The sequence below is a fragment of the Herpailurus yagouaroundi genome, unplaced genomic scaffold (assembly GCF_014898765.1).
Source record: "Herpailurus yagouaroundi ecotype Mexico unplaced genomic scaffold, PumYag 159, whole genome shotgun sequence".
In the NCBI taxonomy this organism is placed as follows: Eukaryota; Metazoa; Chordata; class Mammalia; order Carnivora; family Felidae; genus Herpailurus; species Herpailurus yagouaroundi.
Genome location: NW_024412400.1, coordinates 18856724 through 18880032, shown reverse-complemented (window position 1 = coordinate 18880032; position 23309 = coordinate 18856724). Strand labels below are relative to the sequence as shown.

The following is a 23309-nucleotide window of genomic DNA, read 5'->3' as shown; positions in this document are numbered from 1 at the left end:
TTTTTACAGATTGTACTTGTGAAATTTTAAGAATATACGGTTTTGAGGCATCTCAGCTAGCTAACCTCATCTCTCCAACAGTTTTTACCACATGAAGGAGGCACAGTCTGAAATGCTCTTCAACTACCATTCAAACCTTTGAACATGTAGCCATGGCCATAGATCATCCAGAAAAACATTGACTTCTAGGATGATGAAAATTCTGGAAGCCTGTTTTCCCCCTTTTCCTGCTATTTTCAGCCAGTTGTCTGAACTACTAATACATTTACATGTTGCCATAAGAGTTAGTCATTTTATAACAAAATGAATTTTCCAAAACATGTTAGTAGTATTTACCATATAAATTTTTAATGTTAAAAAAGTCCTTTATTTTCTGAATTTTATTTATTTAATTTTGTAAAAAAAATTTTTTTTTGAGAGAGAGAGAGAGACATAGCATGAGTGGAGGAGGGGCAGAGAGAGAGGGAAACACAGAATCTGAAGCAGGCACCAGGCTCTGAGCTGTCAGCACAGAGCCCGACATGGGGCTTGAACTCACGAACCATGAGATCATGACCTGAGCTGAAGTCGGACGCTTAACCAACTGAGACACCCAGGTGCCCCTATTTTCTGAATTTTAATAAACATTTTCTTATCGATTCATAATCACCTTGATTATATCTAAACTAAGGTCTTCATATCAAAGTTGAAGATTATTTCAGGGGGAAAAATTTTTGCCTTTATATAAATCATAAAATTGTTCTATGGTGTTTTAGTAAGGTAACAAAATCAATAAATTGACAGGTTTCCATTGTTAACATAGCCCAAAATGTTCTGCATTTCCTCTTTTTATAGAATAATAGAAACCTTTGGTCACACTTTAGTCAAATAAAATGCTAAAATAAGAATCAATGATACTATGAAGTTTATAACCTTTTGAGGGAAAAAGAGGATAACTACAAAGAAGCATGACTTGTGGGCGTGGAGTGAAGCCGTTTACCATCACAGTGTCTTAAGTTTTTTTTAATGTCTTGTCAAAGCATACTTCAGCATGCTTAGAGCCGTAATTATGGCGCCTTTGTTTTGGTCAGTGATTTTTAACCTCCCATTTACATGAATAAACTGACACAGCTCTTAAAATGGATTATACATAGCCATCCAAAATTGGACATCTGTTTCTGGAAGAAATGGTTTGGTTTTCTAAACGCCTCTGTTCCGTTCTTATTTTTTTCCAATCATTAACAGTAAGTTCCTCAGATTTTTTTAGACATGAGAAGGCTTTCTCAAAAGCTGTACCCAGCAAAACCTCAGAAAGAAACAAGAAAAGAAAGCAGATTAGAATTGTTGATATTCTATCACTGTTAAAAACTAGCTGATCTTGGATTTAAGGTGAAATCAGTGTTAAAAATAGAATTCAACTGAGTGAAGTTAAAGGTCCAGTTGGCTTTGTTCAACGATTCATGGATTGAGCAGCATCCCATCCAGCAGACAGAAAGGAGCTCCAAGGAGCTGTACAAAATGGAAGGCTCTCAGGCAGGAGTGGGCAGGGAGTAAAAAAAAAAAGCAACAACAGATTACCTCATCTTTCTTTGGGGGAAGGAAGGGGTCTATTAGGTGGATTACGTCACTAGTGCTGACCCGGAAATTCCAGACTGACCAGTTAAGATTCCATTCCTGGGAGGGGCTAAAACAGCCGTTGGGTTAGGTATTAAGTCTTGGTTTGCTGACACGGGGTTTAGCACCCGAGATTCCATTTGGGGCCTGTTGTTTCTTTTTTAACACCAGTGTTACGTACATTCATTAAGTTTATATGAAGTTAAAGATTCATCCTTAAAATATATAATACAAATTCATGGTTTAGAATTTTGTCCTTTATGCCTCTCAAGTGGCTAAACCATATATCTCAGGAACCCAGCATTTCTTCAATCCCATGAAAGTTTCTATTTAAAAAAATTTTTTTTTAATGCTTATTTATATTTGAGAGAGTGCACAAGCAGGAGAGGGGCAGAGAGATGGAGACGGACTCTGAAGCAGGCTCCAGGCTCTGAGCTGTCAGCACAGAGCCCAATGCGGGGCTCGAACTCATGAACCATGAGATCATGACCTGAGCCGAAGTTGGACGCTTAACCGACTGAGCCACCCAGGCACCCCTAAAATTTATATTGTAAATTAACTCATTAAAATCCTACACAACTTTAAAACAAATACTAACATTTTGTGGGGAGCTTTCGGCTCAGGTCATAATCTCACGGTTCATGAGTTTGAGCCCTGCATCGGGCTCTGTGCTGACAGCTCAGAGCCTGGAGCCTGCTTCAGATTCTGTCTCCCTCTCTGTCTGCTCCTCCTCTGCTTGCACTCTGTCTCTGTCTCTTTCAAAAATAAATAAACATTAAAAAAAAATTTTTTAACAAATACTAACATTCTGAAATCGTGCACACAGAATTGGTCTGTTATGTAACATTATTCCTTTCTTTACCTATCAGTAATGTATGATGTATTTCATACAACTGATGAGATTCAACTTCCTAGTCATTTACTCAGTTTTTCAAAGAAGCCTGGCAGACCTCATCTGTAACTTTTTTCAAAGGTAAATTCTCAGTTCTTTATTAGCGAGGTACTCTGTTATTCTGTTTCTCTACCCTCTTGTCCACCAATGAGGCTTAAGTAGGCTTCCTTGGAGTTTATAGGGAATGACAAATTCCATTAGAAAGTCATTCTAGTTTTTTGTGTCTCTTGACATCAACACACTAGGTCAGCCTATGTCTGAGACGAGCATGTCAAAATGGCTGTCTTACTGCATTTCTCATTGTTATACTCTGGGTTGATATCCCTTGAAGGTTATATTATAGATCATTTTATCAAAGACACACCAACAATAGTGGCTGGGCAAGCGTTGGTTCCGCCTAATGAGATATGTCCTCCAAAGCCACTAATGGCTTGATGCCCTAACAAAACCTGGTTGCCTGAATACTTCACCATGACTTCGGGCTCGTCTCAGACTTAACCATGTCTGATCTGCACATTCATTCTCAGAACTCAAAAGTACATTGCTTAATATCTTCTATTCTGTAAGTATAGGGTGAAAACCCAAATAAGTGCAAGTATACACAATCAGTATTTCATTTCATTATAGCTTCTCCTTTGCCCCTCACTTTTATACACCTAAGAGGACACATACACAGACTTGTCTGTAAGTATACACACATCTCTTCTCCGTTTGATGCCTGAATCTCAGACCCATTTAAAAGTAGCATTGATGTTTGGACCATCCTGAAATCAGTCTCCAAAGAAAAGGAATTTCAAGGTACCATCTCAGCAGATTTTCCCAAAGTGGACTCACTTGTGGTTAGTTTACAGAATTTCATCCTTCCTTTAACTTGTGGCATATTTTAAGTGAATGTGAGGGGTAATGTGTACCAGCTTTTAAAATATGACATAGTTTCTTAGGATCCATCAGTTGGATAATCCCGATCCAGGATGGGCGTATTGGTTTGCCTGTTTCCACACTTGTGTTCACTAAAATCTGCTCATCTAAATGGTATTTATTGACCAATTCAAGTTCTTAAACCAAATTTTTACAACACCTTCATTCCCATGATATAAATTAAGTACAATTTCCTAAGAAATTCTAATGAGATCAGTCAAATAAATCATCAGAAAACTGAAGTCTCAACACAAGTGTAATGTAATGATTTGCTATAGATTTGGGCTAAACATTACAACTCATGGACTTTAGTTTTGACAGATTAAAAATAACCAGCTAATGAAATTAAGCACTAAAGTTTTATTTTTATGTTGTCTCTGGAGAAACAATTACTCATTTTTATTTTGGTTTAAAACTTGGTTGTAAATTTGAGGGTTGCCTTGTTTGTACAGCCAGGCACCTTTTAAGGAATCCAAGTGCATTTCATTCAGCATTTAACATCACTCCCAGGGACAGGCAATCCCAACGAGCCATTGAGCATGGAAAACATTAAACATTCATTTCTCTGCCTTTCAGTCAGCCTTAACCATGACCTGTCACCCCCACACTAGTTTACCTGAGGGTCTTTCCGTGTCAGATATCACATACCAGAGACTTGAACTTAGTACAAATGAGAATTAGATTTAAATTACTAAGCTGATTTTCATGTCCGATTTTAAGCAAAACTTACTGTCTCCAGAAATAAGATATAGTCATGTTTAACACCAGCAGCCTAGGGGCGCCTGGGTGGCTCAGTTGGCTGAGCTCTGACTCTTGATTTTGGCTCAGGTCATGATCTCACAGTTCATGAGTTCGAGCCCCTTGTCAGGCTCTGAGCTGACTGTGAGGAGCCTGCTTAGGATTCTCTCCCTCTCTTTCTGCGTTTTCCAGGCACTCTGTCTCTGTCTCTCTCAAAATAAATAAAAACTTAAAAAAAAAAAAAATACCAGTAGAGCCTGACTGTCCTGCCATGAGCAGTTTATATATCCTTATATATCCGTCCTTCTTTCCTTTTTCTTTAACGATACTGAATAAAGGACACAAACTTCTACTTGTCCCTTCGATAAGAATTTTGAAGTTTGGTTGAAATATTTTGCATGAGTTGACACAACAGTGGCTTGGTGGCATGTACATTAGAAATAACCTCTAACCAAGTTAAATGCTGATAATTAATTCTTCTGTTATCTTTACAGGAATAGTTCTCCAATATTATTTTGATTGATTACTAATTTTTTTGATCATCCTGGACTGAGAAATTTAAATATGGAAAGCCCTATAGTACCTGCTGGACCTAATTTGCAATTGAAAATATAGTCATTGTTCACACAAATAGTGGCCGTATTCTCATTTAGAGGCCAAGAAGCTGTTCAGTTATCCCTCTATTATCTGTTTATTACTATGGAACTGGAAGGCTCTCCTGGTGTGCTGAGCAGGTCATGTTTTCTCTAATGATTTTCTCTTTGAAGCTTTTGACTTAGTGTTTTATCTGGAAGAATAAAAATATTTTTGATGTCCGTAAATTTCAAACTGACAATTTAGGGATGTAAACAAGAATCCTCACTAAAAGTATTCTATAAGTGAAATGTAACAAATAGAGAAAATTTAAAAAGACATCCACTCTATTAATTTTTCTCATCACAAATAGTCTTTGAGGAGTATATTTTCCATAGGGGTGTATTTGTGTGTGTGTGTGTGTGTGTGTGTGTGTGTGTGTGTGTGTGTGTGTGTCTTTAAACCTAAGTAAGACACTATAGTAATGTGTCAGTACCAAAAATTTGTTCTCATGACCTCTAACAAAATAGAGCAAAACTAACAGGTCTAGAGGGTTGATTTAACCTTGCAAAAAATGTATATTTTTAAAACCATCATTCCTAAGAATATTCACTGTGTGTATGTCTGAAGAATGGCTGTTTAAGCAAGGAAAACCTTATAGATACAAACGGTACCTAATTTGCAAGTGAAAATATAATTGTTTATGCAGATATGAGTTCATTCTCATTTAGGGGCAGTAGGTCTGTTCATCCCCCCCCCCCACCACCACCACCACCAAAAAATATAGCTCCAGACATATAATCACTATGCAAATCTAGTCAGAATGTTTATACTGGGAACAAATGTAGCCAATTATAGAAAAATAGGTGGATCTGTTTTAAGCATTCATTAAATCTCTCAGGGCAAGGGGGTAAATTAAACTTTATAAGGCTGCTGTAAAAATAACTATTTTAGAATTTAAATATGCTTGTATAATTTAGTGGTTGTTACCAGATTGAATTTTAACACCGAAATTTAGTTTCAAAAAAATACTCCACATGAAGCCTTGCATCTAGGGACCTATGACTGTGCCCACCACACAGTATTTAAAAATTAGGGCCTCATCATGTCCTATTTCTTGTTGAATCAAGGGTGGCCTTTGAGTTTCCAAAAAGAATGCCATAGTTTGACCAATCTTGAATAAATATAGTGGTGGGTTAAAACCCCTGTAGGTGAACCCCTGTTAGCATCATCCACAGGGTTAAAAAGCATGGTCCCTCCCACCCATTAAATGATCTATATGATCACAGCCAAGAAGGTAGTTTTCTATAACCTATCTTCTCACTTTTAATGATGTGTTTTGGAAAAAGAATTAAAGTAGTGGAATATGAATGCTAAAATGTCATTTGAAAAGTTAAAGCGTCAATGAGGGTCAGATTTCCATGAAGAATGACTAGCACAGCTAGCTACCTGAAAAGTAGTAATCAAAACCAGGCTTATGAGAGAGGATGCAAAAGATACAACTGTGTGTCAGACACTGTGCTGGGTGGGTGCCTTAGTGGCAGAGTGGATGGTAGCTTTCAGCTGTGTGATCTGAAGAACCCCAGATTCCTCCTAGTCAAAAAACAACTGAATTACGCACACTCTCTTTTGTTCCAATCACGTTTCATTAGTTTCATTACTTGGTGCTACATGTGGTCTCTGTATTTCTCTTTGAAAATGTGCATACCTGTAGAAAAGATGGCGCCTTAGAGGAGGGTCACATTATGATCAGGCATATGAACATTTCCTCTGGGAGAGAAAGGTCTGTGCATGTCAGGAGGGGGAAATGTGCCAGGAAATCAGCCAAATGGGGAGGGAGCCAACCAGACACAAGCTGGATTTCCCCTACTTTACAAAGTTGCTATGCAGTCAATTAGAGAGAGGCCCAACTCTGAATTACTACACTCAGGTGAAGAGTGGGAAAGGTGGAGAGTTTTTATGTATGTCCTTGTCCCAAAGTAGGCCTGGCATTTTTTTTCAAAGTAAGAGAGGCTTGCAGCTGGGCTGAGAAGTATTAAGGTGAAGAAAGGTCAGCAGGTTAGAGAGGCCGGTGCAACAGGGCTTGTTAGGAGTAATCAAAGACCTCCTTAGGGAAGCAGCAGGAAGCGAAGAGGTGGGATTTCCACCAGTTACAGGGGCCAGCTGGCTAGAGAAAAGTTAGCTTCATTCTGAAAAGGTTTAAAATCCAGTTTAAAACGCTGATCAGAAAAATCCCACAACAAGCAGTTTGATCTTTTTTTTCTCTTTCTCACATACAGGACAAAATGACTGTGACTAAATAGTTCAGCATTATTAGGGCACTAGTCAGTAGAGCATACAGCTCTTGACCTCAGGAGTTGTAAGCTCGAGCCCCACATTGGGTGTAGAGATTACTTAAAAATAAAATCAGAAACAATAGTTCATTATTTCTAAGGAGTTAATATGTAGACAGATAACTTTGATAAAGGCTTTTTTTTTGTTTTGTCTCACCTCTTTTCTTTCTTCCTTTCTGCGTTTCATAACACACACCCCAGTCTCTACCATGAGATCATGGTTTGTATTTTCTTCCTCTTCTGCACAGATTGATCCCCCTGGGGAAGACAAGGACAATGTAGACTGACCAAATTGTTGTCAGGAGTTGTTGTTCTGGGCTGAATTTTCCTTTTTGAATGATTTCACACTAATCTATGTTACAGCGTTCTGTCACATTAATATGTTTACCTCTTTTGAAAACATATTTCCTCCAGAAACAGTAAACACTAAATAGTTGTCTAAAGAGAAGGGAAAACAGAACAGCCCTTATTGAAGATAAAAGTATGATTAAGATATTGAAAAAACAGGGGTACCTGGCTCAGTCGGTTAAGTGACCCACTCTTGATTTCGGCTCAGGCCATGATCTCAAAGTTTGTGACTTTGAGCTCTGCATCAGGCTCTGCACTGTCAGTGCAGGGCCTGCTTGGGATTCTCTCTCTCCTCTCTCTCCCTCTGCCCCTATCTCTCTCTCTCTCAAAAATAAATATTTTTTAAAAGGAGATAAAGAAAATATTTTTTTAATGTACTGAAAAAATAATTTGTTAATGTTTATTTTTGAGAGAGAGAGAGAGAGAGTGAGTGGGGGAAGTGCAGAGAGAGAGAGAGAGAGAGAGAGAGAGAATCTGAAGCAGGCTTCCCACTCTGAGCTGTCAGCACAGAGCCCCAACGCAGAGCTCAAACCCATGAGCCATGAGATCATGACCTGAGCCAAAGTCAGATGCTTAACCAAGTAAGCCACCCAGGCACCACGGAAAAAAAAAATTTAATGGGTGAAAATCATCAGGAACATCAAACAGGTTACTAGCAAAAGTACATCTTTATGCATAGTTAGCCTTGCTATTGGGGATCTCGTGTGGGATGGGCATGGTGGTGAAGTTGGGCAGGAATAGAAAGTTTTGAAAGAGAGACCTTACATGACCAGGTTTGTGACTTTAAAAACTAAGGTTTAGTTCACCTGAGAATAAACTGAAGGCAGAGAGGTTTAAGAATGTATTTTGATGATCCAGGTAAGAGATGACAGAGACCATGAAGAGGGAAGAGGAAGAGAAGGGCCAAGAGATATTTGGGGATCAGAATCGCCAGGATTTGGCTTCCTGGCCACTATGACAACATCCCTAGCACCTGTGTAAACTTGGCTATGCCTGATCTCCCACAGATTTCTAAACCAATCCTGTTGAACAAGACGGATGCATTCTAAGACCAGTGAATATTACTTAGTTTATGGTACCCAGTGGGTTAACCCTCCTGTCACCCCATGTTGCTAGCAGAAAAATGAGAAACAGTTTGCCACTTATGATATATTAGAATTTGTTTGGACCTGGTTCTTTACCTATATTAGAAGAGTACAATAATAGTTTGAGTCCTAGAATTAGACCTGCCCACTTGGCTGAAGCAGAAGTAGGGGAGAACATTTTGCCCACCGGGTTAAAACAACCGGTTCGAGTTCAGGCAAGATACCATAAAACAAGAAAATACTGAACAGAGACTAAATATACAAATTTCAGTCACCTGCGTGGCTCAGTCAGCTAAGCATCCGGCTCTTGATTTGGGCTCAGGTCATGTCACAGTTCATAAGTTCAAGTCCCACGTCAGGCTCTTCCTTCACAGCATGGAGCCTGCTTGGGATTCTGTCTAACCTCTCTCTCTGGCCTTCCCCCACTTATTCTCTGTCTCTCTCTCAAAATAAATAAAAATAAACTTTTTTAAAAAACTTAAAAAAAGACTATATGAATTATGAGAATTGAAATCTTCAAGGACTGAGAAAAGAAGATAGGGAAGCTTGAAGAAAGCAAGAGTTCAATTAAAGGAAATAGATCATATTGTCTGCTTTAGATTCGGAGCAGAGATAACTAAATATTAAACCACAAAATAATGACACTAGGGCTGCCCAAATGTTTACTATCTCAAGTCAGCAACTTGGAGAGCTGCTGATCCTACAGGTATAAATGTCATTTAGGCTTATGCATGAGAAGGAGGAAGATGCCAGGAACTTGATAACATCTACATGCTAAATTTCATCCTCATCAGTGGGTCTGATTACCCATTAATTCACTCATTAAACAAATACTTATTGACTGGTCACCCAAAGTGCCCAAACACTACTGGTTTTGTGATACAAGACTGAGAAAGAAATACTGCCTACCGTCACCAAGAGATAGGAGTTAGCAAGCACAGGGATAGACAGAGGGAATGGTTGGGTTCTAGCTTTAGCATAGAACTCAACAAGATCCCTTTCGGAGGAGAGGATAAGAGCAAGGCCTGCGCCCTAATCAAAGCCTACACCCTCAGTGTTATTCCTCAACAGGGACAGCATCCTTAGAGCTGCTTCAATTACAGATGTCTGGCACTTGAAGGCAGTCAGAATGATCTGGTAAACTGAAACCCTTGAGATTCTTGTCCGTCTCTGGCTCTGAGCTGGGTTATTTATATCCCTGGACTCAAGTCCAGATTCCCAGATGCAACGGAGACTGTGGACACGTATGATAGTATGTAGGACACAATTGCTGTATTCACACTCACCCTTGAAAGCCATCTCCTGTACCACTCTTAGCTACTGAATAGTGCAACTAGAAAACACTGTGCAATGGGAAAATTGATAAATTACACTAGTTGTTTGTAGAGAGTGGACTACATTCGAGGACTATGGAATAAAAATAAAACTTTTTATTTTGAAGAAAAGATGTACATTACAAACAAGTCTCATTAGATTGCTGTTGTCATTTTTACTTATATTTGGGGTTGGAAGTAGAGGGAAGAGCGGATCCAAGATAATCTGCAGTCTCTTGCAGCTAGAGACCATGAGAAAAATACCCTTTTGAAGATCATTTGTTTCCCATGGTTGGCAGTAACAAGTGTTTATAAAGAGTATATATTTTTTAATAACTGGATACCTGGTACACATGGGCCAATAAGCTATTCTCTCACTATAATCTCCCATCCTCAGATAATAATAAGTATTGATGAGCATGTGGAGAATTGGAACCCTCACACATTGCTAGTAGGGATGTACAATGCTGCAATCTCTTTGGACAGCACTTTGGCAATTCCTATAACAGTTACACAAAGAGTTACCATATGACCAAGCTGTTCTACATGTAGGTATATACCAAGAGGAATGAAAACATGTTCAAGCAAAATGTTCATAGTAGCATTATTTCTAATAGCCAAAAAGTGCAAATAGCCCACAGGTCCATCGGCTAATGAATGGATAAACATAGTGTGGTATATTCATACAACAGAATATTATTTGGCAATAAAAAATGAATGTGGGGTGCCTGGGTGGGTCAGTCAGTTGCGCATCCAACTTCGGCTCAGGTCATCATCTCACGGTTCATGGGTTCAAGCCCCTCGTTGGGCTCTGTGCTGACAGCTCGGAGCCTCAAGCCTGCTTCAGATTCTGTGTCTCCCTCTCTCTCTGCCCCTCCCCAGCTTGCACTCTGTCTGTCTCCCTCTCAAAAATAAATAAGCGTTAAATTAAAACAAAATGAATGAGGTCTGATTTGATGCATGCTATCACATGGATAAAACCTTGAAAATACTATGTTTTGTGAAAGAAGCCAATCTCAAAAGACCCTATGTGTGTGATTCCATTTATATGAAATGTCCAGAACAAATATATACAGATAGAAAGTAGATTACTGGATACCACAGGCTGGAGAATTTGGGAGGATGAGTGACTGCCACGGGGTCCCGGGTTTCTTTTGGGGGTGATGAAAATGTTCTAAAATGGATTATGGTAATAGTTGCATAACTGTGAATGTACTAAAAACCATGGAAGTGTACACTTTAATTGGGTAAATTGTATGAATTGTATCTCGTTGAAGCTGCTTTAAAAAAAAAAAAAAAAAACACAACCCAGTTTCAACATCTTGGCATCTTTGACTCCTGCTTGCTTCCGCAACAGCTCTTTGCAGTGGTCTTTTGGGGAAAGCAGTGTGTGAATTTCTGGTGTCTTAAGCAAGTCCTCTACTGTAAGGCTCTTTTCCTAGAGTTCATTAGGAATTATTGCTTAACTAAGCCTGGCATTGTAATCCAATAGCTTCTCAGTAGGAACGCACCATCTGTGCTGTTCTTTAGATGAGTCTATTCTAACAGAACACTTTATATTTCAGAACACATTGATTTAATGTACATTAGCACTACAGTGTTAGACTTATAGGATGAGCTTTTAAATTTTTAAAAATATTTTCTCAACCGTGTACTTTAGATCAGAGCCAGTGTATTTTGTGTTTATTGAGCAGTCTCAGTTCAGTGGGCGTTAATATGGAATGGTTTTAATTTTCTCCCGTCACTGCCTTAGGCCTTATTTTGTTGATCTTGCTTTTCCTATTCCTTAATAATATTTAGCAGATCTCATACCATCCAGGTCACTTTCAGTTAGCCAGTCTGGTCCATTTTTAAACTCCCACCTCATACCTGATTTAAATCTAATTTCTTCCTCCACTCCCATCAGGGTGGATGGAACATGGTCTGCCTCTCAGATACCACCTTCTCCTCCCTCTTCAAGGCCTAACTCCTAAGCATATGGAGGCTAGGTAATGAATGAAGACGGTGTCCCTTTACCTAATTTCATGTGGTTATTATCTTCACTGTTTCTTGGCAAGCATCATCTTGCCATCCATGCCTTCTAGGTGACAGGTGACAGGTGTCAAAATGCTGCCTCTCATGGGTAGTTGGGAGAGCTCACTGCCTGATTCCCTGATGTGGAAGACCCAGCCCTGGCTCAGCCTCTTAATAACCCCTTCTCCTGTGGTGTCCTGGTAAATATTTAACAACGGGCTAGGGGTGGGAGTGGGGTGGTGTACATAAGTTTATTACATATTTTACTGATGTAAAGAATGTGTAGTACACAACTTACAAGTAATGAAATATACAATACTCATTAATGTAAATGCCATGTAGTCAGTAGACTCTCCCAGCAGTGAGTCAGTGATTTTTTTCCATCCTGTGGTCGCAGCTGACAAATGAGTGGAATTCTAACATGAACGGATGATATTTTCATTTAAGAACTAAGACAAAGTGGGATGCCTAGGTGGCTCAGTCGGTTAGGCATCCGACTTCAGCTCAGGTTATGATCTCATGGTTCGTGGGTTCGAGCCCTGCGTCGGGCTCTGTGCTGACAGCTCAGAGCCTGGAGCCTGTTTTGGATTCTGGGTCTCCCTCTATCTCTGTTCCTCCCCTACTCATGCTCTATCTCTCTCAAAAATAAATAAACATTAAAAACAATTTTAAAAAAACTAAGACCAAAGTGAAATAAAGAAGGATTTTGGAATTTCACTTATTGGTGTCATGAGCAACTCCTTTGCTGAATTGAGATAATAGGTTCAATACTGGAAGAATATACCCTCCAGTTTTTATGCTTTTGACAATGTAAGGACTCTAGACATACTACACTTTTAGGTTTAATGTGTATTATTTGCATTTTTTCCATCGCTTTCTTAGCTCCACAGACAATCAATAAAACAATAAACCAAGTCCTAATTTGTAGCGTTTGCCAATTCAGGCTACATGCATGACCTTATTGGATGCATAAGTGGGGCAAGATGCATGGCAGCACATTGTTTTTTTCCACCATACAGATGGAGTAGGCATAAAAAAAATTTTATGAGAATAGTAATCATAGCAGTAAAATAATTAAGAAATGATGAGTTTTAAGGATTCCCCTTGTTTGTAAATAATTTAATTGTAGTGTTAATTTTTAATAATGGTGGTGTTTAAATTCCTAAAAATTTAAAAATTGGCTGGCAAGCTGGTTCCAGAATCCCACTGCCCCTCTCATAGCATTCTCCTAAGAGCCTCTTAGCTACTATGGTCCCCTCTTTTGGGGAGCTGCCTTCTTGATAGGACACTCATGAGCTAGCAGAGACAGTATAGACCATTTCCTTGGTGCTCCCTCTCGCTACTCAGTCAAGGGGCAAATCTCGGGCCGGGGATCACACTCCAGTCTGCTTCTTACAGGCACCCCAGTCTTTACTGTCGGGTCTCTTGGTACCCTCTTCACCTGCCTTTGAGAGGGAAAAGTCATCCTCTCCCCATTTTTGTGGTGGTGGGAGAAGGGAGACAGGGAAGTTCCACACTCCCAAGATAATAGCTCCGTACTCCCACAAAACTTCTTTCTCTCCTTTCCCATATTTTATGACGGGACTGGGGCTGTCCAAGCCAGCTCATCTTCTCTTAATAAGTCTTATGGAAGGTACTCATGGTCTCTTTAGAATTTGGGATACTCAGCGCCTTTTACCATCACTGGTTATTAATTCGGAAGTAACAGCGTATCTTGCTAGACTTGTATGCAGTTCTATTTAGCATTCTCAAATTTAAATCTAGTTTATGTTATGGATAATATTCACCATTTGGTTTAAATCAAATGTATCTTCTCAGGGTATTTAACAATCTTTCTGGTTTGGGCTAGGCCTATAATTAGTAGTCTTGTTTCCCCACATTCCAAAATACAAAAACTTTAACTCTGTCCTACTCACTTGATTTAATTAGCAGATCCAGAGGAATATCTCAGATATTCCTAAATCTTGATAACAGTCTTCAAAAGAAACAGAAGATTCCTATACCCATGGGTGAAATTGCTTTAAATGCTCCGAGTCTTAACCTCATCAAGATTAGGGTTCTTTAAGTAAAATTTTAGTGAAGAAAAAAAAAATGGGAAAGGGTAAAAACTTACCCTACCAGATATCAAAACACACTATAAAACTATAGTGAGAAAAGCAGGATGAACAAATAAATCAAAAGACAAATTAATCTACTGAAAGAACATCAAGTACAGAATCAAATCCAGATATGTATAGGAATCTTAGGAATGATAAAGCTAGCGTTGCACATAAAGGTTACTATATGTAAATAGAGGGGGATATTTCTAAAATACTGGAGTGAACGAAGGGGGCCTTTATAAATAAGCATGACATGAAACTGGAAAATATTAAGGAGAAATAGACTTACTAAAAAATTTAAACTTAGGTATGGCACGGGGCATCATAAATTAGGTGAAATGGCAAATGATACACTGAGAGAAAATATTTTCTCCACACATAATAGATAAATAGTGTTATTGTTAGAGGTGCACTGAATTTATTTTGGCTGAATACTGAAAAGCCAGTGTTAAAATCAATGAGCAGCCTAAGGCAAGGCTGAATATTCCCATCGTAAAATGATCCTCTGAGATACAGCAGTAAATATGAAATTTTAAGAATTTAAGTAATATTATAATTTCATTATTAAAAATTCAGTATGTTTTTAAAGTTTGTCATTATGATGTACCAATGTAATTTCTCAGCACTGCCAGCTACTAGATGGCTCCTGTGCATATTTGCAATACTTAAATAGATGTTTTCATTTAATGAAAAGCATGAATTGGGAGGAGAGGTTATTTATGCCAGTGTAGGTTACTGGTAATGAAGATTTTGCTCTGAGGTCGGTAAGCTTCCTTTTCCTCTAATAGTTACAGAAAGGTAAAGACTTGCCTTCTCGACTCCCAGACCCTGAGGATTTGGCTGATGGTGGAGGCACAGGGTCTTTGAAGTGCTCCCGTGAGCAGAAGCTCTGTGCGGTGCTGAAAGAAATCACTTTCTGAATATTGACGAAGCAAACATAAGGTTTTTTCCCCTCACATTTTAATTTCTCATATTTTTACATGCTTGCTGCTTCCCACAGTCACTGGATATGCTGCCTTCCCTGCCAGCAGCCGTTGGTCTTTCCCAAGTCCTTTCCTGTCAGTGCCGGTGTTTAACAGCAGACAGTATTACAAACCATTTTGTTCCAGCAGCCTCTTCACATGTGGTAGCTGCTCTTCTATCTCACTTGGAACATGTTTGAATACCTGAGGAGGCAGGTCCAAATTATTCCCCTGCGTGTCACAGTGTTTGTCTTTGGCTGAAAGAGATTTTCCGTCCAAAGTGACACTCGTATCGCTTACCAATACTTTTAAAGCCACTGTTCACATAGTAGCATTGAGTACGAATGATGGTATTGTGCTTATTAAAGATGATGGCAACTTACATGATCTGTGAGCTCCACAAGTTCATTAAAGCTAGAAATGGCATCAAAGGAGGCATCTGTCTGTTCGGTCTTCCAAACACTAATGCAGATTTTGGCTAAATACTGAGGCCCAAGCTGAATTTCAGTGTATGCCTGATATTTGTAGTATATAAAGTGCTCCTTCATATTGGTAAGAAAAAATGGACAAAGGCAAACAACTCACAGAGAAAGAAATATAAATAGTGAACAAAACTGAGCAAATGTGAAACGTTAGGCATCAAGTTAAAGGCAGTTATAACAATAACAGGCTTTTTTGGTTAACAAAAAAAATTACAAAGATAGGTAATGCAGTGTTGCTGAGAATGCCTAGAAACAAGGTAAATTCCTTGTAGTGAAGGCAGTTCTCAGCAGTATTCCCCAAAAGTTTGAGATGTGTACTCTCTTGTCCAGCACTGTTACTTAACAGGAATCTACCCTCCAGAAGTACTTCCAGCCATGTGCTCAGAGATTTATACAAAACTGTAATACTAGTTGCTATAACAAAACATGAGATCAAATTTAAGTGTGCATCTGTAGAGGAACGGAGAATTGAATGCTGAAGAACCATGAAGAAATGCCCTACAATTATTAGAAATAATGAGCTAGGTGTATTCGTACTGCCATATAAATGCAAGCACGGTGTATTGTTACAGAGGAAAATGCAAGTTGCAGAATGTTTTTATGTGATTCCCATTTGATGTAAACATAAATTTAAAAAAGTATGGAGGGATGAGTTTCGAACCGTTAACAGTGGTTACCTTGAGATGGAAGGAGTATAGGGATGGAGGAAATAGAGGGAAGAAGGTAATGTTTTTGATATCATACGTACTTCTTTGTTACTTGAGTTTATTATAATGAGAATCTATTACTTATTCATTTTATATAAGACTTAAATAAAACTAGGTTAGACCGAACCACAGAAGAAAGATTCCACGAAAGACACAAAAATGAGCTACTTGACATCATTTCAAGGCAGACATACAGAAAGCCTCCAGTGACTTGATGGGAGCTAAAAGAATCATGTTATCACAGGTATTATGAAACGGCTGGCAAGGCAGTCGTTTATAACCTCGAAGAATCGAAGAAATGGCAAAGTGCAGAGCACAGATTTCAATAATAAAATAATTAAGTTAAAAAAAAACAGAAAAGTGAAAGAAAGCTGTCACAGTCACCATCAGGTCCCCTTCTCTGACTTGCCGATAATTCACATCTAGAGAAGAAACGTCTGTGATGAACCAACTTATAATGGTACTACCACACAGGGATACCCGCCATATGGAGTGATATGGTTGCTATTTTGTGTGTGCTTCTCACTTATTGTCTCATGTGTTTCCATCCATACTTATATTCACTCAGTAAACAGACTTAGCAAGAGGGAAGCGGAGTGACAGGCAGAGCCCCATGAGGCAGGATTTTGTTTAGCTCTCGTTCTCCAGTACCCAGTACAGAGTAGGGACTCAATAAATATTTGTCGAATGAATGCATAGGTTCTAGTCCAGGGGGGAATACAGATTAGTAAACAGCCAACGAAAAGACAGTATTCTCCGTGCAGTAATAGGGATGGGAACACTCGAAACAGAAATGGGACGCCTAAGACTGCAAGAAAGCTCCTAGAAGACATCCCCAAGGATGCTATGCTTGAGCTAAATGTTGAGAATGAATAGAAGCTTTCCAGGCCAAGGAGGTGGCAGAGGCAAAAGTTCAGACTTAAGGAAGAGCAGGGCTTATTGAAGAAGCTGCAAGCTGTTTTTTCTGGCTTCAAGCATGAGCAGAGGAGGCTAGAAAGACTAGGTCTAGATCAAAGATCTTGGGAGCCCTACTAAGGACTTTTAGATTTTATCTGAAGAGAGTGTCTTCATGAAGACAATCAGATTTAGATTTTAAAATTTATTTTTATTTTATTTTGAGAGAGAGAGAGAGAGTGTGTGTGTGTGTGTATGGGGGAGGAGCATAGAGGGAGAGAGAGAATTCCAAGCAGGCTCCACACTCAGCACAGAGCCCAACGCGGGACTTGATCCCACAACCATGAGATTATGACCTGAGCAGAAATCAAGAGTCCAATGCTTAACCAACTGAGCCGCACAGGCACCCCAGCAGATTTGTATTTTAAAAGATGCACAAGAACACTTAGTTGCCAGTCTTTATTTTGAAAGTAATAACAATTTTGTATGTGCATTACAAGAATTAATTCATTTAATTCTTATAACAATCTATGGAGTCATTACTGTTATTGTCTCCATTTTGTAGTTGAGGAAACTGAGGCACAGAGAAGTTAAGTAATTCACCCAAGGTGACTCGGTTATTGGTGGAACTGATATATAAACTCAAGCAGTCTGTATCCAAAGCCCATGCCCTTTTCCTGTGTTCTGTACTACTTTTGTTTGTGTTGTTTAAGAACATACTTGTTTTCTTAAGAAAAGGGAATCAAAATTTTTTTCCATGTAATTTTTCCCGTATCGCCTACCAACCAAGATAGAATGTTCTTTGACCTTGCAAATAGAATCATTCAGCAGTTTAGTAGTCTGCCTGTCTTTTCCAGTCCCCTCTTACCATACAGCTGCTTCTTTATCTCCTTTAGTCTTGCTTCTTGTCTCCCTCCCCTCCCTTTCTGGATAAGCTTTAACCCATTTGGCTTCCAGGGTACCCAGTGTAGCCCCAGCCAAGAGAGAGAGGCCAGCTGGGCAATGAAGTTGCAGGAGGAGTTGTCTGAGACTTCACCTTCCAGAATCAAAGGTGCACAGACCACAGATCTCAAAAAAAAAATGGGACAGGGGGCAGAGTACTCAATATGATCACCTTTCACTCACTTGTAAATAATCATGATGGCTGTTCAGTCAACAAGCATTTAGTGAATAGCTTCTCTTTGCTCCTGAAACTGTGTTGGGAGGCAGAGGTGAGGCCAGGAGGTAGAGCTGGGAGAAGAGGAAGTTGTACTGCCCCTTGCCAATCAATGGTCTTTCAGTCTTGCACTTTCATTCAGGCTAGTATTTCATAGCTAGTATTGTGTCAAAAAAAGTGATGACATTTTTATTAAACAGACGAGATGATGTGGTTTAGAGGTCTAGTTAATGAAGAGCATTATAAACCAACTCTCACCCCCATTATTTTCCATTGACCCCACCCTGTAAATCCTGTTCCTCAGCCTCAGGGAACCTCTAATAGATGCATCAATGGTATTTGGGAGAGTTAAGTGCTTAAAATCATCCAGCCCTGTGCTGTAAGCATAAACATGCTCCTCTTCTCAAAAATTCAAATTTTTGCTGTGAACAAGGCAAAAAGTGTAGAAGACTTAAAATTTAATTTACTTATCCACTGATAAATTTTGTGGATCTTCTTTAGTAAGAGGAGGAAGACCAATAGAGGATAATACCAAAGACGGATGAAGATTTGGGAAAATAGTAACAATGTAGAAACCTAAAGTGATGGGAATTTTTTCTTCTTTTTTAGAAAGAAATTGTTAGAGAAACAAGTAATGCATGTTTGGAAACTGTTATTACGTCCCTGACATATCTGTATCCATGAAATAGGAAACCTTTGTAAGGAGATTTGTTTTTACTTAGGATCGTAATTATATATTTTTTTTAATTTTTTTTTCAACGTTTATTTATTTTTGGGACAGAGAGAGACAGAGCGTGAATGGGGGAGGGGCAGAGAGAGAGGGAGACACAGAATCCGAAACAGGCTCCAGGCTCCGAGCCATCAGCCCAGAGCCCGACGCGGGGCTCGAACTCACGGACCGCGAGATCGTGACCTGGCTGAAGTCGGACGCTCAACCGACTGCGCCACCCAGGCGCCCCAAGGATCGTAATTATAAATACACTACAAAGAGTGGGTCTCATTCCATTAAATTCTCTGTGATAGTAATTTGCTGCTTATGTATTGCATAGTTTTGACTCACTAACCTACAATCTTAATTTTCTTCTATTCATCAAAAACATTTTAACATTGAGAACTACGTGGTTAACAACACTCGATGTTTAAATTCCCTCATTTTATACCTTTATGTTATTCCTTCATTTGTACATTAAACAAATTTCAGATTTGCATAAATTTGTGAAAGTGTATGCACAGTAATGTTCCTCACAGCATTGTTTATAAAAGCAGAAATTGAAAAGAGCCCAAATGTCTCTAGACCAGAAGTTGGTTATTCAGGTAAATGTTAAAAATGATGAAATCAATTTGTGATTATTGACATAAAAACTTATTTACCATATCATGATGTTTTAAGATGATAAAAGCAGTCTCTACATTAATCTTTTTTTAATTGTGTGTGTAGAGAAGAAGTTCAGGAAGATCTATGAATGTTAACAATACTTCTTTCTGAGTAAATTTGGAGATGGTCTTCACTTACAACTTTCTGTCTTATATGTATTGTTGCAGGTAGTTTTTATTATTAATTATTGCTTTTACAGTTAGCATGTATAATTTTACAGGTGGAAAAAAATGGTCTTTTTAAAATCAGACTTGAAAAGGTAAAAGGATCTCTGAAAGAAATGTAATGTTAAATTGTTTAAGCATACAAAGAAATTTTGCACAATGCATGTTAATTTTATCAGTTCTCCGCCTTGTGAGATTTTCCTTTCTTCCCCTACTAAAATAGTATTAACACTTGATACAAAACCTTTCCCTCCCACAGCTTCCTGTTCCGTATCCTTCATCTGTCCCCTTCTTCTTCCTTTCAGCTGCAATGACAGACTTATCTTGTTCCCGTATGCCCACACTGTGAGGATATGATTTGAGGCAGAACATTAACATCACTGGTCATTCTGACATTAAACCTGTCCTTTACCGTGACCATTGAGTTAGGAAGCACAGATGGGTCTTTAGTGCATTTCACTAATGGACATTCTGTTCAATTAAACACCTGTCTTCAGTGATGTAGATCTCAGCTCTTAAGAATACCTATGTTTTCACTAAGGTTTTGCATTCTAGACTGAGAAATTGGAGCAAGATGATTTTTTTGTGACTCAGACCTCTCTTCGTCCCTTTAGACTCTAAAGTCATTACTTAATCTGAACTGCAAGACTGCATTTTTTTTTACAGTATCTTAGCCAGTTTCCAAGCATTTGGTATTCCTAGTTTTCATCTTCTTGAACCTGGTTGGTTTAGGCAATGGTTTCAGTTATAGGATTTGGGCAAGTGAAGAGAGGCAGAAGTTCTGAACAAACCCAAATAGTGGGTAGTCTATGAATTTGTTTGTGATATAAGTGAGCATAAGACACTGGCCTCTGCCTAGAATAATCATAACAAGCTGAACACAAATCCAAGAAAACATAAGCAAGGTTGTAAGCAGTGTCTTGTCAAGAAGGCTTTCAAAAGCTTCAGCAGCAGCACCCTCACCAGATCATTAAAAGGTGGTGTTTCTCTTGGACCTCTAATATTAAGAAGCTATCACCATGAATGTCTTACTAGGCTAGAATTTCAGAATCTTCCCCATTTATCAGTTGTATTAGAGCATGGGCACACTTCCTTACTCTTTTCTTGTCTTTAACATAGTGTTTGCTAATTTTTCTCCTTTTCCCTTTTGGTTCTTTCTTATCCACTTGCTCTAATACACCCAAATTCTCAACACCAAAAATAGAGGAAATAAAAATCAGACGAGAATGGAGGAAAAGGGGGTGCATTCTGGGGTCCCCAGAAACCTAAATTACTTTTTCTTAATTGCTCTGATTTTGGGGGGTCCTGTCTGGGTGGAGAGCAGGCTCCCGAGCAGTGTGTAGTAAGTGTGGGGGCTCCAGGCTCAGAGCCTGGCACCTCCACTTACTCCGTCTGGAGCAAGCGACTTACCCTCCTGTGTTTCACTTTCCTGGTGTGTCAGCTCCTCCGAGTTTTATGGAATTAGTATGTTTGCGTTAGGACGTGGTGTATCTGAATATTAGCTATTATTTAATATCTACCAGTATTTTTGTAATAAAGAGCTATATGGATTTTGACATTCCCCAGTTTGGAGGGAGAGGTAGTCCATCTTCCCCTGTGTCAGTGGGTCTCACTCGGGGCTGCTGCTTGATTGTGTTTGGCTGAGGCTCTTGAAGGCTCCCTCAGTGCAGGCCACCAGGGGGGCTAAGCCTCCGGGTGGAGGACTTAGCCAGGCCATCGCAACCACTTCCCGAAGAGTTCTCAGTGAAGAGTCTATCTGAAAACGAGGGGAGGAGGATGGGAGACGTGCGGTGGGCACAGGGAGAGAGAATGAGACCTGTCAGGAAACATGACAGGAGCCATCAGTAAAGGCACAAGCAGACGACTCTTTGGGCAACTGGTGTGAGATGTGATCTATCACTGGCAGGGCATTTACAGGTCTTGCTAAAGCAACGTGGTTCCAGGGTAGAGAGCCGCTTTCCACCACCTCCCCGTCTGCTCCTTGAACGAGGCCTAGCTTTCCAGACACTCCTTTTCCCCAGCTCTGAAAGAGGAGGTGCTGCTGCTGTTTACTGACTCCCGGCTCTGCTTCCCTTCCAGCTGACCCTCTGGTGGGCAGCATCGCCACACAGTACATGACCAACAGAGCAGAGCACGACCGGATGGCCAGACAGTGGACCAAGCGGTATGCCACATAGGGGCCTGCTGGCTGCTGCCCCCGCCGGACCTGTGCAAGCACATTCACCAAGTGCATCAATAGCCCTACCCACCCCTCCGGACCTCGGTTCTGATCTTCTTATTTTTATTACATTTTGAACCTTTTTCTGATGGTGTGTCATCCATCCCCTGTCCCTTGTCCCTTCCTCCTCTTCCTCCTCTTCCTCCTCTTCCTCCTCTTCCTCCTCTTCTCTCTCTCTTCCCTCCACCCCTGCCTTCTCAATTTATTCCCTTTTTTTGATTTCTATTAACTTGAAAGATTTGGGGTTTTTTTTTTCCCACCTCAACATGGATGGGAACTTTTGTTTTCAGTGCAAACAATGTCAGATCTGTAATAGTAAGAGCTTTCTTACAAAGCTTCGTATTACTGTGTGGTTTTGGTTTTTGTTGGTGTTTGTTTTATTTTGTTTTTTTTTCCTTTTATGTGATCTTTGGGAAAACACGAATTCAGAATTATATCTCATTTCTACTTAAATGTAGTGCTTAGGATTAATTTTTTGTACTGAAGTCTTTATTGGTGGGTGCATGCTACTGGGAACAAGTTTTTTGTACAAAAGCTTCAATCAGAATCACTGTGCATTACTGAGACTCTGTTTATCACTAGCCTTCTGTCTCCCACACAGAAGACTGTTGGATTGAACAAAATAATATGTATTTTGATTTACTTAAAGTGCTTGTAAATTTCTTAGGGACCTGCCACTTTTGACTGTGGATCAGTTGATGTACACTTGTATTATTAAGCACTCAATAAATCACTGTGGCTGATAAATGCACTTCTGGTAACCCAGCGTTTGCTTTGTATCCTGGTGACCAGCATAGCCCTACGTGCAGCGAGGCTTGTCTAATTCAATTACAGATTCAAGTGTATTTTTCATCTCAGACCTCTAATATTTCTTTGTAGCTAAGTTGCTTACCATGTGGAATTTCTCCAGCTGTCAATAACCTGATGATTTTATGGTTGTTCCAGGTCACTGTCACTTTACATATTGGCCACACATTACTTTGTCATAGACCTCCTTTCTGTTACAACCTTCTTTACTTGACAATTAAAATACGGGACTCCAAAAACAGCCTTCTAGTGGAAGTCAAGTCAGACTGATCATTGTGTTTAACCACTGTTGAATTTATTTCTCTCCCTTTTTCCTCTGAAGATTGTTGTCGTGATTACCCTTGAGTTTGGGTTTTGTTTTTTCTCTATAGCTATGGTGGGAGAAGTAAACTGTGTCAGTCATGGTCAACACATTCACTGACAAGGGTATGTATATCTGGCTTTAACCTTCAGACTATTTTAGGTATGTTTTGTTTTCTCGCATAATTTTAGTGGAAGAAATAAACTCAACTGTATCATTCATGGTCAATACATTTGTGACAAGGGTATGTCTGTCTCGCTTTGACCTTCAGACTATTTTAGGTATGCAGCTATAGAGGCAGAAGAAACTTGCGTGTGGTGCAGTTTGAAAAACATACC

The 23309-nt window shown here is 39.4% G+C and overlaps 1 protein-coding gene across 5 annotated transcripts in view; it reads left to right on the top strand.

Moving 5' to 3' along the window:
* Positions 1-22614, top strand: part of UBE2E2 (ubiquitin conjugating enzyme E2 E2) — a 399100-nt gene extending 376486 nt beyond the window's left edge. For 4 of the 5 annotated variants that reach the window (XM_040480078.1, XM_040480075.1, XM_040480074.1 and 1 more), the window contains one exon: positions 21725-21828. In XM_040480078.1, the coding sequence (XP_040336012.1) occupies positions 21725-21728 (4 nt within the window). In that variant the 3' untranslated portion in view covers positions 21729-21828. Of the gene's footprint in view, positions 1-21724 lie in introns of all 5 variants that reach the window. The other variant, XM_040480077.1, reaches the window with a different exon arrangement.
* Positions 22615-23309: the final 695 nt, after the last annotated feature.